The 19,880-nt window shown below is 39.3% G+C and overlaps 1 protein-coding gene across 4 annotated transcripts in view; it reads left to right on the forward strand.

Moving 5' to 3' along the window:
• Positions 1–19,880, forward strand: part of gatad2b (GATA zinc finger domain containing 2B) — a 96,888-nt gene that overhangs the window by 31,473 nt on the left and 45,535 nt on the right. For all 4 annotated transcript variants that reach the window (XM_088010020.1, XM_088010021.1, XM_088010022.1 and 1 more), the window contains 3 exons: positions 526–906; positions 7,619–7,748; positions 11,109–11,240. In XM_088010020.1, coding sequence (XP_087866146.1) covers positions 527–906; positions 7,619–7,748; positions 11,109–11,240 — 642 coding nt within the window. In that variant the 5' untranslated portion in view covers position 526. The remainder of the gene's footprint in view (positions 1–525; positions 907–7,618; positions 7,749–11,108; positions 11,241–19,880) is intronic.

Genomic DNA, 19,880 nt, shown 5'->3' on the forward strand with positions numbered 1-19,880 from the left:
TGTAGTTTTGAGCAGCTGCTGTTTCAAATATTTTGTTTATATCATGTATCCATTTGCTTTGTCTCTTCACTTGAACAAACCTTAAGAGGATGTCACTTTCGAGGACGAACAACAAAGTTTTTGTCGAAACAGACCTGCACAACTAGACCTGAATGCAATATCACAATTGCAAAAGACTGCTTAGATTATTTGGCAGACTATAATGATTCATGCATCTGTGAATGTTGATATTTTGTTTGGTCAGTTAGTTGAACACTAACTACCCTTAATATCAAAACGTGATGTTTCATTTTAGTGGTGAGATGCCAAAGCTCACTGTGTGTGTGGAGGGGACAGACACTGTGCAATTATATATTTTGGTCATATTGTCCATCTCCTTTTAAAAACTGAAGTATGAGGACTGTCAGACCAACAAATATTAGTTTTGGACCCTTTTGTCTTAAATCTGTGACTGGAGGCATGGTTATTTTGTCTAATCTGACTTTAATGCTTTTATTTTTCTCTCTTTTTTTTTTTTAACCTCAGGATGGAGCGGATGTCTGATGATACACTGAGGCTCAACCTGTTAAAGCGAGGTCTGGAGTCATCCAGTGAGAGGGAGGAGGCTCTGTCAAAGCGCCTAAAAATGGAGGGTCACGAGGCCATGGAGCGCCTGAAGATGCTTGCCCTTCTCAAACGCAAGGACTTAGCTGATCTGGCTGTCCTAGAGGTCCCAGGGACGCTTGGAGATGGAAAAGGCCCCAGTGTCAGCTCCATCCACCACCAGAGTCTAATGGGTGCGGCATACGAAGAGAAGTTGAATGGAAGTTTAAGGCTTGGCAGCCACAGTGTTCATGTCGGTCAAAGTAAGAATGGAAAGGAAAACATTATGGATGAGCCAGTGGACATGAGTGCTGGAAGAAGATGGTGAGTCAGATGTTTATTTCCTAAAATATTATGGTGAATAAAGTAATCTGGTATTCTAAATAGGGTCACACCTTTTATTTAACTAGTATGTTTAGTTTTTTTTCTCACACTTCTTCATAGTATAAGATTTTCTGGGTGTAATCCACAAAATATTATACATTACCTCAGCTATACACCACTACCTGCATTCCTGAGGTAGTGGTGAGTAAAGTAGTGGATATGGTTTATAGTTTATATTTATGGCCTGAACCCAACCCCAAATATTGATTTGATAGTTGGGGGAGGATCGGGTTCAAACTTCTGTGTCGTGTTTAATAAGTCTGCAATACATACAGCACAGTATACAGCGGAGAGAAAGGCAAACGAGAATGCACAACAAAAATTTTTGTTGGCTCCAACATACTTCGTCTGAAGCCAAATAATCGATGCAGTCACGTGGCTTCAGACGATTGGTATTTGCTCGCAACTTTCATACAATAGCACAGAGCAGCTGTGGGACACCTCTCCTGCTTCTGTGTTTGTCATGCTCCACCCAGTGTGGGTTCCCCTTTCCTCCCTGCATCTTCTGCTTTGCTTTTAGGAAACTGTCACAGAGCTAGCCACACGGAGACAGCCTTCTCCTTTCATAACAACCTTTCAATTTCCATCGAGGAGTTAACCATTTCACAGTCTTATTATGGTATTTAGTGAAGAATTGTACAAATGAATATAATTATAATAATATAATATGATAATATATAATTATCATAATTGTTACATTCGTAACTCAAAAGTATTCATGTTTCCTGTAAAGTTAAAGACTACAAAATTAAGATGATTGCTTTGATTTGTGTGATAGTTTACTAATACACTGAAAGTTTAAAATTGCCACACACAAAAAAAACATTGAGAACAATATGTTGGTGCATCCAATCTGTGGTAGACTTGACTTTGACAATGTCAGTTTACATCTAGATGAGATCAAGCAACTATCTTAAAAGATAGGAGCTGTCCTTTTACAAGAGAATGGAACAGCGTTCAGAACCCGCATGCACAAATAAACCTCGACTGTGATCCTGTTGTTTCCTAATTGGATTTCCTAAAAATCCAGCAGCTGCTTGGATGCTGTGTAACCCAAACAATATGGCTCCCTTCATATCACTGCCTACTGTCCTACTCTGAACGTGGTTCTTTGATTTTATGAAATTAATTTCAAGAACCGAATGAACTTATTTCCCAAGATATCTTTCTCTTGGCCTTTTTGACAAACACAAATATTGTTTTATAATTTACTTTTCAGCTTTTATAATACACTATATTGCCAAAAGTATTTGCTCATCTGCCTTGACTCACATATGGGCTTAATCCCTAATCAATATGATGTTGGTCCACCCTTTGCAGCTAGAACAGCTTCAACTCTTCTGGGAAGGTGATCCACAAGGTCTAGGAGTGTTTATGGGGATTTTTGACCATTCTTCCAGGAGTGCATTTGTGAGGTCACATAGTGATATTGGACAAGAAGGCTTTCAGTCTCCACTCCAATTCATCCCAAAGGTGTTCTATCAGAATGAGGTCAGGACTCTGTGCAGGCCAGTCAAGTTCATCTACACCAGATTCTGCCATCCATGTCTTTATGGACCTTGCTTTGTGCTCTGGTGCTCAGTCATGTTGGAAGAGGAAGGGGTCAGCTCCAAACTATTCCCACAAAGTTGAGAACATGGAATTATCCAAAATGTCTTGGTATGTTGAAGTATTCAGAGTTCCTTTCACTGGAACTAAGGGGCCAAGTCCAGCTCCTGAAGAACAACCCCACACCATGTTCCCCCCCTCCACCAGACTTCACACTAGGCCTGCTATAAACGATAAATCAATTAATCGCACGATAAATTAAACCTTTCGACCTCATTTTAATTATCGGCTTTATCGTCTCTTCCTGCCTTTTTTTATTTCTCTTGATGGCACTGAATGAAAAAGGCTCAACTCCGGTGCTCTCCACTGACCCTCCCTTCCTCATTTCCTAAGTGTAATGTCCAGCGCACATGACACGAGTTGTCGGCCCATTTTCTAAACCTGAGACACATTAGCCGACAGAAATCCTAGGCATAATGGTTTGATCGGGTTCGTCGTTCCGTGTGGTGTCCAGCCACACAGCCATTATTTTGGACTTGTAGCCCAAAATAATGGTTACAAGTCCAGTTAACTAATTTTAAAATCGGGCATTAATCAATGCTTTACTAGAATCTACATGTGATGCATGTGGCTAGAGTCAGCGTAAAGTCCTGACTGAATGAAAATCATTATAACCTATTTATGTCACGTTAAAGAAGAACAGCTGAAAAGTTACCGGGTTTATCAACTGCGGTAGCAATTTGGCTCCAACTCCTCCCCTTGTCATTTCTATAATCTTTGCACGAAATGTTAAATAAACATTAAGGTTGTTTCCACATATCATCTCCGATGTCCGCTGGACTTCGGGTTGCGCCGTGTCAGCTGTTTGGGATTCCCCTCCGTAATTTCCCCTCAGAAACCACGGAGGAGAATCCTCGCTTTCTGATTGGCTACCTGTCGCATTCAACGTTAAGCTCCCAGTCGGGGAAAACCCCTGATTTAGATCGGAGCGGCCACGACAGTCTACCGTAACACACCTCACACTGAAGGATGATCGGTTACGAAATCACCAGCGACAATCTTAGATCGGTTACCGATCTAAGATTGTCGTAAGGGGAAAATAGGGGCAAAAAAATCGTGTAGTGTGAACTATTGCATAAGGTAGTCGGATGTGCCCATCTTCTCTATTTAAATCTACTGATGACTGAAGGGCAATATAGTATACAGACTTCATAATCTGCACTCTTTTGGTTGAATGCAGTATTTATTTCCACTTTGGCTTTATGTTGTTTAGTTTTTATTCAAGTACATTTTTTGTTAATGGAGACTGAGAATCCATTTTATTTTTGTTTTTGGTTGTTTTGTTTATTTAGTTTATCAGTTCCAGTGTTATGTGTTCTTTTGAAAATAAAATGTATCTATATATGGCAGGAAATAGGATGCATCATTATGTCATTTCCATTAAATCAGTGTCAAAAGGTCTTGAAACAATATTATCATTTATCGCAATAATTTTTTAGACAATCGCTCAGCAAAATTTGTTATCGTGACAGGCCTACTTCACACTTGGCACAATGCAGTCAGACAAGTATCGTTCTCCTGGCAACCGCCAAACCCAGACTCATCTATCAGGTTGCCAGATGGAGAAGCGTGATTCGTCACTCCATCGAAAGCGTTTCCACTGCTCTAGAGTCCAGTGAGGGTGTACTTTACACCACCTCATCTGATGCTTTGCATTATACTTGGTGATGGATGGCTTGGAATCAGCTGGTCACCATGGAAACCCATTCCATGAAACCAAGGGCGTAGGTTCGGTCTAAGTTTTGGTGGGGACCTTGACGGAGACTCAGAAGGAGACGCGTGTGCCCAGCTAGCCGCCGCCTTTTGCAGCTAATCAAAGAACGTCCGACGATTCAACTGACTCCCCCTCCCCCCAGCCCCCCGACAGCACCGTTCCGACACGGTCTCGGAGGCTCATAATAAATGTCAAACTAAGAAGCTTCCGTTCCGCGCACCTTCTGTTGCTGCTAATCAAAGATCGTAGATCCACGTTCTTTGAGCCAATATGGCAAAAATTGGTCGGGACTTTTTCATATCCCGTGAATATTGGTCGGGACATGTCCCTACCGTCCCTACCCAAACCTACGCCCATGCATGAAACTCTCTAATCACTGTTCTTGAGCTAATCTGAAGGCCACATGAAGTTTGGAGGTCTGTAGTGATTGACTCTACATAAAGTTGTGACCTGTTTGCACTATGCGCTTCAGCATCCACTGACCCCACTCTGTCTGTTTATGTGGCCTAGCACTTCATGGCTGAGTAGCTGACTTTCCCAAAGACTTCCATCTTTTTATAGTACAGCCGACAGTTGACTGTGGAATATTTAGGAGTGAGAAAATTTCACGAGTGGATTTGTTGCACAGGTGGCATCCTATCACAGTTTTACCAAGCTCCTTAGAGCAACACATTCTTTCAATAATGTTTGTAAAAAACAATCTTCATACCCAGGTGCTTAATTTTCTTCACCTGTGGCCATGGAAAATGATTGGAACACCTGATTCCGATAATTTGGATGGGTGAGCAAATACTGTATGAAAGCCCATATGCGTTTTAATTATGTATTGAGATAAATGCGGCATGATCTTTATAAGAAATTAAATCACAGCTATTCAATACCGTTTTAATATCTTTAATCTCTATGATTTACCTGTTTTGGTTTAGCAAAAATTAGGGATGTGCCGATCAGGTTTTTTCCTGCCGATACCGATACCGATCACCCATGAGGGCCGATATACCGATCACCGATACCGATCACATAATTATTATTATTTTTTTTTTTTTTATCATAAACACTACCGGTTACATTATGTGGAAAAAGGAACCATGAATTCACCTTAATTTAGACAAAAACTTGTTTTTAATAACTTTTTTCAAGAAGAAAACTAAACAAAACAGGCATTGTGCAAATTGTACTGCTATTGATAATACTACCTTTAACAGACTGATAACATATGAAGGCTCTGAAGAGGCTAAATAACGCAAAGAGCCAAAATAAAACCTCTCAACATTGCCAAAAAATTTCAAGTATAAAACTTAACATTCAAAGGCAAAAACAGGTTCCATTACAATAAACAATCCTGAGTTACTGAATGAAAACTTCCTGATAGCATGGCAGCTAGCTGATTAGTGCTAGTTCTGATTGGCTGTTTCTGACTGAGCGGAGTAATTATGCCGATCAGGGAGGAGATCGATTATTCTTTTTTTAGAGATGATCTGTTCTCATGTTAGGACAGCGAAAGTTTTAAAACGTATGTAAAATTTATTTTTTTAAGTTATATGCTGCAGCTTTAAGCAGAGGTTCGGTGTGAGAGTCACTACCAGGTGGAGCAGAAGCGAAGCTCCGTCTGTCAAACCCCTAACCCTAACCCGGTTCAACAGCGAGAGTAGAACCAGCGTCTTACATCGCAGCTCGAAGACTTAAATAATTTTCCAGGTTATTTGTTTAGCTTTCTGACCGTCATGCTAATCCGGGTGAGTGTTTGTAGCTGTGCGCTGCTTTACCTGCTATCTGATCCTCCGTATGTCTTTTTTACTGCAGTGAGCCTCGATGTAGCCAAACTCCGTCAAGTATGGCTTTGTTTTTATGTCGCATTAACTTCGTTGTGTTGATGCATTTTGACCTGCTTTAATTTTCCGCCGCAACACGCAAACTTCCCCATTCACTCAGTGCGTTATAGTTCCACATCGCTTAGGATTTGTTGCTGCGCGTTTGCGCAGTGTGAAGGAAAGAGGAGACCAGCTGCACAGGCAGGTTGGAAATGAGAAGCAGGTGATCGGTATCGGCAACAAGAGCCAATGATCGCCGATCACCGATCATGCACTTTTTCACGAAAATCGGCCCGATTATGATCGGTGACCGATCGATCGGCACACCTCTAGCAAAAATGCATCAAGTACTTTTTTTCCATTGATGTCAAAGTTGCAGAGAAGAAAAATCTAAATTTTATCTTACCATGTTTTATCTTCTTAATTGTCCGAATATTCAGCTTTTCTAGTAACAATCATAGTGCTTGTCTCAAACCAGTTCCTTTAACACGCTTTTCCACTAGCCACCTGTAACCAGTTCGGTCCGGTCCGCCCCGACCAGATTCATTTTCCATTAGCAAATTCAGCATGACTCTGCCCGGCTGTTCTCAGATTTTCATACCTATCCAGGGGTAGTACTAGCTATACCGAGCCAGGTATGCCACCAAAGTGATTTGATTGACAGCTGACGGCATTGATTGACTGGCTCATTATTACCCGACAGCAAAAGCAATACTATGGTTTACCTGTGGACCAAGAGCTGCTCAGTACAAAGAAGCTATTTTGAGTTTAATCAGGAGCAGTGCTAGGAACACATGCGTTCAAGTTTTACAGTGGAATGACCGTGATATAGCAGCGCTGCCAGCAGCATGTCGCTTTGAAGAACTGGCAGCAATAAAGAAGAGAGAAACGGTGCAGCTGTGGTCAGTTTTCTGACTGGACTACAGTTTTTGCACCGACTGTTTCAAACTCTGGAACTGCATAGTATTAACTTGGTGTGATGTGAATTTAATTTTTCTTTTTTTAAAAAAATAAATGAATAAAGTTCAAGCATGTCTATTGGTTTACATCTTTTTACATTACTTAAATCCTAAGGACTGCACATTTTAAAAAAATTCCAGAATATTCATATGTATAGTGAAATAATCAGCAGATCTCAGTCTTTATCATTTGGTTTGGACCAGTAGTAAATTGATAGAAGACAAAATTAAATATGAGTTTTTTGAGTTAATCAGAATCACAACCATAACCTTGAAGTTCTCCATTGCTGAGTGTTGGTGCAAACATCAGTGGAGAGTTGACCACAGCTGCTGCATGCACACGCCCCACCCACAATAGTGAGGAACAGAGCATATAATGGAAAAGCTCACTACCTGAGGTAGAACTGAACTGCACGTAAACCGGTTAGTGCACAACTTGCCAGTGGAAAAACATCTTTAGTTGTTTTTCGTGCAGTGAAAAAAAATACATCTAATTGATTTGTCTTGGATTGACCTCAGTCTTTAGATGTTCTAACTTTTTGTTTTTATTCTTTTTTTAGTGAGGTTGATCGTGACAGACAAACTCCTTCTCCAGATGTCATCATACTTTCAGACAATGAGGCGTCGAGTCCCAGGACAACACCTCGACCTGAAGAGCGCATGCACCAGGCTAACTTGGAGATTTTTAAGGTTAATTTAGAACAGCTCCCACTTCTTCTTTGTACACCATGATTCAGTATTGCCTCTGTCTTAATGTGGTTATGACAAGTATTTAGCATACCTTTGGAGATACATTTTAACAGCGGGTGAAAAAACTATCTCTGACAGAATTTAAATTAGTTTTAAAAATTCAGTTTTTGAAATTTAGAGTTTCATATTTCATATGGTTGGTGGCTTTGAATTTACTATTTGTATTTTACTATTTTTGACTCAATTTTTTTTGACAGTTTTTCAATTTAGGTACCACTTGGAAGTATTGATTCTTTTAGAGCCAACAATCATGCATAAAAAATGAAAAGCCAAGCTGATATGAGCACACCTGGTTTGCAGTAGATTCTCTGTGAATGAAGACAATCAGGAAAAGGAATACTTTCCTGATTGTAAGTATTCAACCAGGAAAGTATGATTCCTGATAGTGGGGTACCAAGTACAATGTAGAGTTTGTGCTCTCGTTGTGTAACATTGGGCCCAGGAGATTTCCACCACTTTCACATGCTTAGGGGAAACATTGTGTTGTCAAAATAGTGCTAAATGTCAAAGTAGAGAGTAGAAATGTGCAATATATATAGTATATGGTAGAAACATATACCGCATAAGTTTCTACGTATACGTAGACCAAATTGCTATAATAGAAATTCGGCGTACAATAGAGAGTCTACCAGATAACTGCAATAATGCTTGTTTATGACGCAATCATCCGGTATCAAAATAGAGCAAGTGAAAAACCGAGTGGCTGAGAGCACAAGGGAAGAGCTTGCTAAAAAGGCAGGTGCAAAAACGTAACTTATCTGGACTTAGTTCAGGTTTATTTTCCTGTGGTCTTAGCGCAATGCTCAGGAGGAGCGCAGCAAGCAGGAAGCGCGAATGTGACGACCCCACCGGACCATGCACAGAGTAAAACGCTCAGATCAGGAGAAGAAAATTGTAATCTGCAAAGTGTGTGGAAGAGAGGACATACAAGCAATTTGTTTTACTACCTTAACACGAAGCATGTGCTTGAATACCAGAAATACAGCTGACTACAAGTTCCAGTAACTACACTGAGAAGACAAAGAAGGATTTGATGCAGACATTATTACATTAAAGCTATTGTGTTTCTAGTTAGAAATATATTTTTCATTTATTTTTTACTTTGATTTAACCAGGTAGTCATCATTGAGATTATGCTCCTGCCTATTATTGCCAGATCTCCCTTACAATTATTTTTTTAAGGAAGACCTGGCAATGATAGGCAGCAACATAAAACAAAACGCTTTTATGTTGCTGTTACATAAAATCGTATGTTGCATGCGAACAGCATCCACAAAAACCAGTGTTAAACAAGTGTTTATGCATACATTCCACTCGATTAGTATATGAATTTTTTGTTTCTAAGTTATATATAAATTATATTGTGATGCATATCATTACTGCCATCCCTCACAATATATAATGTGATTTGAATTTTATGCCACATCGCACATGCCTAGTGGGGATGTCAACACAAAGTTCATTTGATGTACATCACAAAACATTGCCTTATTCATTATATCATCATCACTAATGTTTATTTAGAGAAACATCAACAACCCCTAGTATAGAATATTTTTGTTTACTTCTAGAAGTTTTAGTATGCCAATCAGTATTTATTTAATCACTTTATTATTGATGGTAAAGTCAAATTTAAAAGAGCCATGGTAAAAAAAAAAAAAAAAAAATCATTTTAAAAATTGTTTTAGTTCAAGTCTAAAATGTAATGACTGGTTTCTTCTGTAATTCCATAATCCAGTTTCCTGACGAGATGTTTTTTATTATGTATTTATTTGTGTTTATGTATTATTTTGTTTATGTGCTTTTCTGCAGTTGTAACATACATATTGATGGCCACAGCCGTTGGTCTTCACTAATTTCCTTGAAATTTGGTTATTTTTCAAAAATATTCCAAAATAATAAAACATATTTTTAGTTTCTTCATCTGCAAACCACTGGTCATATAATCCCCCAAAATGAATCTTTTTACAGCTTTTGTTCACAAGTATAACTCCAAAAATAAGATTATGTTAGAATAGTGACAGCTGGGAATACAATTTTATTAGTGAGTATCAATTGAAATTTCAACATTTAACTGAAACACTTTAGATTCAGTAGCAATCTCTAATTAATGCATTCTGTCATGTGATTACTGAACAAAAAAGAATGAACTCAATGCACATTTTAGTGGTAGAACACATACAAAGGACTGTCACAATAACATATTTTGCCAGGCTATTAATTGTCCCAGAAATTATTGTGATAAACAATAATATTGTCATTTTGAGACCATTGTTAACTAATAGCTTAAAAAATGTCTAACAATGCAAATACACCTTCTCAGGGGTCAATAAACAATTTCAAAAGAACATTTAGCACTGGCTGGACCTTTTAATTATAAAAAAAAAATTCAGAGGGATTTTGGGGGGTTTGCAAAATCCCTCTGAATGTGAACAGGTTTGGAGGACCTGTTCACATTCAGGTCCTCCAGTTCATGGGAGAGGGGAAAAGCGGTTGCCACCCTCAAGATGCCGCCCTGGGCGGTTGCCCGTGTTGCTCATTCCAGAAACCACCACTGCACCTCAGTGACAATAGGATGGTCCCCAAACAAGCAAAAGGCATCTATACATTTTAGGTGCAGATATGTTGGTTATTGTTTAGTTGTTACTATTTTACAACATAGTGGCTCCACAGGTTCAGTTGTTCACCACAGTCATTCAGTTTGAATCCAAAGCCTCCAAGACTACAGCTGTGAAATTACCGTAATAACCCGATATTGGCTAGAAAGTCCCAAGTGTGGCGGAATTACGGTACTGCAAATTTGGATGCGTCACCGGCGACATGTTCCGGTCTAGAAGGGTTAATACAAGCTCAATAAATTTGAGTGCTGATTGTTTTGTAATATCTTAGTCTTGATAAATAAAATCTTTAAAACCATATATCTGCATCTACTACCTTGGCTGATGAGCCACAATTGGGCCACTCTTGAAATGGGGCCCATATGCAGCATAAAATCATTGTGAAGACCGCAAATGGTCCCAGAATTACACTTTAGACACCGTAGGTTTAAAACTTTTCAGTGTATAAAATATTCAGTGAAATTGCTGCTTTTTGTTCTGAATCTGTTTTTCCATAAACTGGCATATAACCATTCTTCTTTCACCACTCGCATGTTGATCTGAAACATGGTTGGACCTTGGTGAGGCAATTCAACTAAGTATCATTACAAAAGTTAATGGTTTTAGTTAAAAGTCCATGACTGTAAAAGTTACTGTATAAAAGTAGTTACTGTGTATGTGTGTTTGTGTGTGTTTTCTCCAGGGAAAAACAGGAGAGGAGCGACAGCAGATGATCAAAGCTCTGAGGGAAGAGCTGCGCCTGGAAGAAGCCCGTCTCGTCTTGCTCAAGAAGCTTAGACAAAGCCAGATGCAGAAGGAGAACGTTGTGCAAAAGGTTAGTGTTTTTTATTATTTATATCCTTAGAAGAGAATAGGCTTTTTGAATATTGAATCTAAAAAAAAAAAAATTGAATATGAATATCCTTGATAGGACCATTGCTCTATCAAGGATGTTCATTTTACATGCTTGTCTTAGGTAAATATGAACCAAAACAGCTAACATGTCTTGTGCTCTAGACAGCATCTGTTAGAAATTTTAAGGTTTTATTTGTTATCCTTTTGTTTATTTTTATCATCTTGTTCATTTTTAAGTTCTACTTTTTATCTCATTATAAAACTCATGATCTTTGTGTGGTTCATTTTTACAGATTAGAAAATACCCTAACAGCATGTCTGTTCATAGGACAATGGTGGGGTTCACCAAGCACTCCTGTACATGTTTAGGTGTGTTGTAGCTTCAACACAACTGTGTGATACTGATATGTGACTGGCAAGTTTTTGCAGAACATAACTGATATTTCCTTTAAATCCAGCATACTCAAGTGGACACACATTTAAAGCATTTTCAACTATGAGCCTGACAATCACATTTGGGAAACAGTTTTTAAGTTTTTTGGACTTGGAACACCAGGAGCCTCAAGCAGGCATTTCTGCTCTTAAAACGACTTGATAAACCTCTCAAAAGTCTCCTGTGTGATATAAATAATGTGTGATTAGTGCAGTACGTCCTAAGTGGGAATACATCAAACTGGCAAAAGCCAGCTATAACTTATTTGAGTTACAGCTGGCTAAACTTATCAGACCACACTGTATTAACACAATTACCATAAATGTTTTTGTCATATACACAAAACCACTAAATGAAAGTATTTTAATTTAGTGATAGCGGACACTGTCACTAGAGCATCAAAATATTAGACCGATGTTGGTTACTGGAAGATCAGCCTTTGGAACAAATGCAACGTTTCATTACACAGGCTTTCTCACAGAAAACTTGCTAAACCCAGTGGTTTTAGCATCGAGGCGGTCCACTGTGTTTTTGTATTAAAAGATGTTAAGTTGACAGGCAATGTAAAATATTACTGGATAGTTATATGTTTCTGGAATACATCACCAGTGAAACACTATTTAAACCCACAACCATAGAGTCTTAAAAATGACAAATCAAAAAATACAGTTAAAATGAATATTAATTATGTGCGCTTCTGTTTAATCCAAATTAAGTCAGCATCTCCATAATGTCCCCCATAATTGCTAACATTTTAACACAGACCATATTTGTGTTGAAACCATTTGTTTATTGAAAATATCAATGCTGCTAAATTTGATTTAATGGTGTCAACATACATAAATCAAAGATTTGAAATTGTTTAACATTTAATTTTAAGGAACTAGCAAGTTTACTTTGAAGATTGTTCTTCGAACTTTTACATAGTTAAATTGTTTTGTTACCACAGCGACCATCTGATGCTCTGAGTTTAGTCTTTGAATTTGAGCTCTGTTTGTTCACAAATACAAATTAGTAACCTGCAATTATAACTGATTGCTTTTTAGGATGGCTGTTACGACTGGCTCAAAGTCATAATAAAACAGGAGACTATGCAGTGGTTAAAGTGCATAAAAAGGAATATTAACAAAAACAACAATGGATTGTGGATGTCAGTATCAGTGGTGCAATGCAAATGCTTGGATGTGTTGTATGAGTGCATCTGGAAGTGTTGGGATGCAAAAACAAAGACAAACTCAAATGTGCAAAAGGTGGAAACCTGAAGCTGAACGCAGAGCACCACAAGCGTCAAGAGCAGAGTGGACGCCAAAGGCGCCCCAGAAGGTGGAGACGGCCAGGTTTAAATGTTCTGTGCTGCAAATTAATGAATCAGCAGCTCCTGTAAAGGGAAGGAGCACAAAGACAGACAACAAGACACCTGCAGCCCAGCCCATAAGGCCCAGGGCCGTAACTCTAAAACTACCCCCTTCTCCCAGAATTTACTAAATCCAGGGTGAAATGCCGTTAGTGGTGCTGATGTTCTTAGCAGGAAGAGAGGCCTCGAAGTCATTTTCTGCTCAAGGCCTCATACGACCTTGAGCGGACACTGTCACTAGAGCATCAAAATATTAGACCGATGTTGGTTACTGGAGAGGGCCAGTCCTCTTCATGCAGGACTGGCCCTGCATGAAGAGCTAAATCCGCTGCACTGAGCATCTGCTGGATACAGAGGGATAAATGGGAGATTTAATTTATGTGGCTTTAGTGGCGCTTTGATTTTGTGTCTGAATTTTTAAAAGGCACCACAGAAACTGTTTTGGTTGCATGAGCTTTATGGGAAGAGTTTTTAAGATCTTCGTGTGGCCACTCACATTAATTCTGGCTGTCAAGTTAAAACAGCAAATGGTGCATTTGTGGGTGTATTTGCCATCTCCACCCAACTGACACATGCATCAGAGAGAATCAAGCACACCCATCTCTCTCTCACTCAAGCCTTCAGAAGCCTATAAGGTAACTTGGCACACCTGTGCTCAGAATGATCTCTACAGACAAAGAACCTCGGCTTCAAGCTTCCACAAAGACTCCACTGGTAGGAATTGGACATTATGCACAGTTTAAATCATTTCATCTGCATTCAGAAGACCAAATTAGCCTTGGTGATGAAATTGGTTTTATGTGTTTAGAATGTAGTTTATTTTTTCATTCACTGTTAACTTAAAAATAGATTGGTAATATTACCTGGTAAACTGCTTAATTAGCTCATTGTGATTTGTAATTTATTTTGGTTCATTTGTTTGTAGGTTTTCAACCTGCTTGGTGACCTCTTTGTGTCTACTCTGACCACTCAAACAAAATCATGGTGGTCTTGTATTGTAAACTGAAGTAATTTAAAGACAAAAGAAAAGAGAAATAAAAAGATGTCGCTGAGATGAGTTGTTTCTGCGTCTCTTTGGAGGAAGAAAGCCTTTTCAAGTTTGGGCAGAAGCTGAGGTGGTTTGAAGAGGCCAAAAAACTTGACAGTTGAAAACCAGTTGGAAATCAACTGAAGACCAGATGACAGTGAAGTCCTGATAAAGGAGAGCTTCAACGAACCAACTCAAGGAGGACATCAGGTTATCGCAGCTGTACAATCCAAAATGACTGAAGAAATGTTTGGAAAGTCACTGAAACAATTGAAGCTGGATCGCACCATGGCAAAATCTTCCTTCACCAAGCAAGCAAACTTCCTGAGCAGAAACGCTTCCAACATAACAGAGATGGAACTGTGAGAGGAGTTCAAAAAACTTACCTCTGATGTCAGACATGTAAGTGATTCAAATGATGATTACAAACCTGGACTATTAGCAGAGATGGAAGATGAGGCTGGTGAACTTGACAAACAGCAAGAAGCTGATTTGGAAAAGACTATTAATGACTGTGAATCAAAATTAGAAGAAGTCAAACAAATAGTTCAGTCTAATTTGTGGAAAATATATGGTCAAGATGAGCTCTATACTGCAATCCAAGAGGCAGAAAAGGCATGTAATGATGCTTCTGACATAAAAGTTTTAACTGTGAACAAAAGTGCATATGAGGTGCAGCTGTCCTTTGTGGAGAATGTGATCCAGGAATCTATTAAAAGTTTTGTGACCTAGGAAATATGGATTCCAGTAGAAGAAAGGGACAATATAGAAGACAGAGTAAAACAAATTAAATTGATGAAAAAGAAACTTCAAACAAGAAAATCAGTTTGCCATAGCATAAAACGACTGCAGAGAAGAAGAGTAAATCAGATGCAGCTCAAGCAGACCTTACATCTTTACCCTTACTAGCTCAACCTGCACCCATTGTAAAGATCAGACCCATATATCTACCAAAGTTTCATGGCTGTAAAAGAAACTTTCACAGATGGAGAAAAGACTGGGAAAGTCTGCAGAAGCAGGGAGAACCAAATGGCTCAGTTGAAGTGAAAATGTTTCAGTTGTTGGATAGTGTAGATGAAAGGATATGTAGTGAATTACACCTGCCTGCTTATGATACTGCTGCAGATATGTTCCGAGTGATGGAAAATGGGTATGGCGATAAGTCAAACATTGCTTTAGAAATTATTGAAGAGCTTGAGAAGATTCCACCCCTGAAAGCAAACCAGCCAAGGAAAGTCATAGATCTCATTCAAGCAATTGAAAAGGCTCTAGCTGACTTAACAGAGCTAGGTAACATTGGAGCAATGAAAAATCCTCTGGTTATTAAATCTCTAGAGAGTAAACTAGAGTTTACTCTCTAGAGTTATAAAGAGAGACTGGCTAGTTTTTATGGTTAATCCTGCTAATGCAGTTACACCAGTTAATCATTTTGATAGTCTTCTCAAATTTTTAAAAACACAAGAGGAAGTTCTAGAGAAATTAGAGCAACTTGGAGTGAGTGAAAAAGCTGAGAAGAAGTTTGAGAAACGACATGCTTTTACTCGATCCACAAGAAAGAATCATGCCTGTATTGTGTGTGGAGACGCAAGACATGGAGATAAAATATTCTTCTGCAAACAGTTCAAAGCAATGAATGTACCTGAAAAGCTCAACATTGTAAAGACACTAAAAACATGCAAAAGGTGTTTGAGAAAGCATGAAGAGGATGCTGAATGTATCAACACTTAACTTTGTAGAAACAAAGATTGTAAGAAAGGGAGCTTTTCAGATCATCATATCCTCCTTTGCTCAAAAGGTGAACTTACAAGGTCTGGGATTGATAAACCAAAAAGAAAAAATAGACTAACAGAAGAGCAGGAGAAATAAATTCATAGCTGAACTTTCACCAGAACTAGCAGAAGAATGCAGAAAAGCATTTTCAAATATGACTGCATCAACAAACAATACAAAGGGTGAAGTCCCTGGGCTTATGGAGTCACATGGACTAAAAGAGCAACCTGTTATTTTAATGCTGTTGGAAATCGCTGCAAATGGAGGCCAGAAAATTGGCACTTTGATTGACTTGGCTTCTGATACCTATTACATTACTCATCAAGCAGCTCAAAAATTGAACCTAGAAGGTGAGAATATAACATTAGTTGTTCATGGTGTTGGGGAAATGCCAGTCAAAGTTAGAACAAAAAGATACCTGTTAAAAGTGAGAGTTAAAACCCCCAAAGGCACGGTGAAAGCTCTATAACTCATTTGTTATGGACTTAGTGAAATTGCTAAAGTGCATAAAGTCATTCAACCACGGCAGCTACAAAAGTTCTTCCCAGATGTTAACCTGGAAGACCTCAAAAGACCAGATACCATTGAGCTACTAATAAGCCACAGAGAAGGCAAACTGGCCCCTCAAAGAGTCAAGGTTGTTGGAGACCTGGTCCTGTGGAACAGTCCACTCGGCATAACCGTGGGAGGAGCTCATCCGGATCTTTGTGAAGACATCGACGTGGCAGCACACAGGTCAGAAACACACTTTGCTCGTTCTATGCGCACTGCTGTTGTAAAGTGCGCAGACTTTCCTGGAAGAAGTCTGCAGTCTCAAAGAAGTTAAAGCAGAAAGCAAAAGTACAACTACCAATAAAGAGTTCAATGACTGGTGGAAATGGGAGAGCATAGGAGCAGTTTGTGAACCAAAGTGTGGTGGATGTCGCTGTGGGACATGTCAACCAGGTGGAAAAGATATGACATTAATGGAGGAGAAAGAACTTGAAATAATTAAACAAGGTCTTACCTATGTGCAAGCAGATGACCACAGTGATGCTCCCCACTAGGATGCAAAGTATCCTTGGATTGTAGAACCCACTTGTCTTCCCAATAACAGGAGAAGTGTTGAATCAACTTTCTTAAGAACAGAGAGACGATTAAATAAAGAGCCTGAATGGAAAACTGTCTATGCAAACCAGGTGCATGAAATGGTGCAGAGAAAAGCAGCAATAAAGCTAACAGAAGAAACTTTAAATGGCTGGAAAGGACCAGTATGGTATGCGAACCACCAGGTGGCACCAAATCCTCATTCTTTAACCACTCCTGTGCGTTTAGTATGGATCAGCAGTCAAAGATTTGAAGGTCTAAGTATGAATGATATTCTGCTGAAAGGTCCTGATGTTTTAAATCCCATTCGTGCTGTTCTACTCAGGTTCAGAAGGGGACTGCATGCTGCCTTGGGAGATATTAAAAAGATGTATAACTCTGTGTGGCTGGAGGACCTGGAGAGACATCTACACAGGTTCCTCTGGAGAGACAGCTCAGAAGAGGAGATCGGTGAGTTTGCCATTACCAGAGTTAACATTGGGGATCGTCCTGCTGGATGTATTGCCCAAGTAGCAATGCGAGAGACAGCAAAACTGCCCATGTTTGACAGCTGTAAAGAGGAGCGGAGGATCCTGGAAGAAGACTGTTATGTCGATGACATTTTAACATCTGACAATGACCCAGAACTTTTGCACAAACACATTAAGAAGGTGGAAGAGATCTTACAAGTTGGGGGATTCTTTTTGAAACTATGGGACCTATCAGGTCAAAGTGGGAGGCAAAAAATGTCCTTACCTAGCAGAGACAAAAGTCTTACACTCCTTAATCAGATGAAAGAGGATGATAATAAGGCTTTGGGAGTGGGATATCTGGTGGAAGAAGATAAATTGTATGTGATGACATCAATCAACTTCTCAAAAAGAAGGAAAAAATTGAAGGTGGGACAAAACCTAAAAGAAGAAGTGAGAACAAATACTCTAAATCCTCTCACTAGGAGAGAACTCCTTAGCCAAGTAGCTAGCCTTTTTGATCCCATTGGTCTAGTCACACCCACCAAACAAAAATGAGCCATCCTGGTGAGAAAGGCTTTCCAAGAAACCAGAACTTCAGATAAAGCAGGTGAGCTCAATGTCGCAGAGCATGTCCTGTCAAGAGGAGCATGTCCTCCTTCAAGAGGATTCACAGTGGAAAATGGACCAAAGTTCCTATTGCAACCTGTTGAACAATGGCCGATAAAATCAGCCAAAGACATTGGTATGGGTGCAAAAGACAGTGTTGCAAGGCTCCAAAGAAAAGCTTTCTCAGCAGTGATGACCAGAGCACAATCCAAACAAATTAAAGAAAAAATTTGTGATGAGGATGTGACAAAGAATCCTTTAAAAGCTACAGAGTGGGGAAAAAAAGGACAGTCAGCTCAAAATCTCTCCTCTTACATTCATTGCCAAGCAATTAATTCAAGAGAGAAGATACAGTAGTCTTTCTAAACTGGTCAGAGTGATTGCATGGGTGAGAAGAGCTGTTGAAAAGTGGAAACTCACTTTGGAAAGCCAGCAAAGTGATAGAAAAGTGAAAATAAAAATTTCAACTGATGTCAAACAACCAACCATCCATCTGTGACTTAATGTTAAAGAGTATGAGAATGCACTGAGAGATGTTTTCCTGGCTGCTCAAGAGAGTACTTCATTCCATGACACAACTTTAACAGACTAGTTGTGTTTAAAGAGCAAGATTCTGGACTCCAGGTAGGTTGGAGTCGTATTCAATCCTTTAATGAAGACAAAAGAGTTTTTCCCATTTTACCATATGACTCCTGGATATCCACACTGATTGCTCTTGAAGCTCATGAAGTAAATCATGAAGACATTGCTGGAACATTACTGCAGATGAGAAAAACAGCATGGGTGGTGAGAGGCAGAAGATTGGCTAAAAAAGTTGTGGATAATTGTGTGACATGCCGGAAAATAAGAGCAAAAAGATGTGAGCAGATAATGGGTGATATTCCACCAGAACGAACTCTGCCTGCCAGACCATTTGAGTTTGCTGCCATTGATCTATTTGGACCCTATGAAGTGAGGGATGAGGCCCGAAAAAGAGCTAAACTTAAAGTGTGTGGTATCATCTTCTGTTGCATGTCATCTAGAGCTATTCACACAGATCTTGTAAGTGATCAGTCAAGTGAAGGATTTTTGTTAGCGTACCAAAGATTTACAGCCTTAAGAGTACATCCAAGGAAGTTATGGTCAGATGGCGGAAAAAACTTTATTGGAGCCAAACCTGTCCTGGCTGATCTTTATCTGTTTTTGGACCAACTAAACAAAGAGCAAATTCAACAAGAAGCTTTGAAATATGGAACTGAGTGGAGCTGGAAAATACACCCTGCAGACTCCCCCCATAGGAATGGGAATGGGGCAGCAGAAGCAGCTGTAAAGATAGTCAAGCAAGCAAGCATTGCATAATCTAGGGTCAGATGGAGTTTTTACATGGAGTGAATTTCAAACATTCCTGTATATGGCAGCTAATCTGGCTAATGAAAGACCAATAGATGCGAGAACTCAGTCGAGAAGACTGCATAAGCTACATTACACCAAACTCTCTGCTGCTTGGGAGAACTGGTCCAAAAAGTGATAACTGTACATTTGACTTTAAAAGTTATCCACTCAAGAGATTAAAGTTCATGCAAACAGAAGTGGACAGATTCTGGAGAAAATGGAGTCAACTAGCTGGACCAAATTTGTTTGTCAGAAGTAAATGGCATTCAAAGAAGCGAAATGTTGCTGTTGGAGACATCATTTGGATTGCGGACCAAAATGCTTTGAGAGGTCAATACAAACTTGGCAAAGTGATCAGTGTAAACAGTGATGAAAAGGGGACTGTAAGAGATGTGTATGTACGAACTTATCCAAGTTACCCTGTACCACTTATGAAAGCTGGAGGACAAACGAGGAAGACGAGGAAAAAACTCCCAATGAAGATACCCTCAACGATACTTCATAGAGATGTAAGGCGCATT

The sequence above is a fragment of the Poecilia mexicana genome, unplaced genomic scaffold (assembly GCF_051168715.1).
Source record: "Poecilia mexicana isolate PSO_F unplaced genomic scaffold, ASM5116871v1 scaffold_11, whole genome shotgun sequence".
NCBI lineage: Eukaryota > Metazoa > Chordata > Actinopteri > Cyprinodontiformes > Poeciliidae > Poecilia > Poecilia mexicana.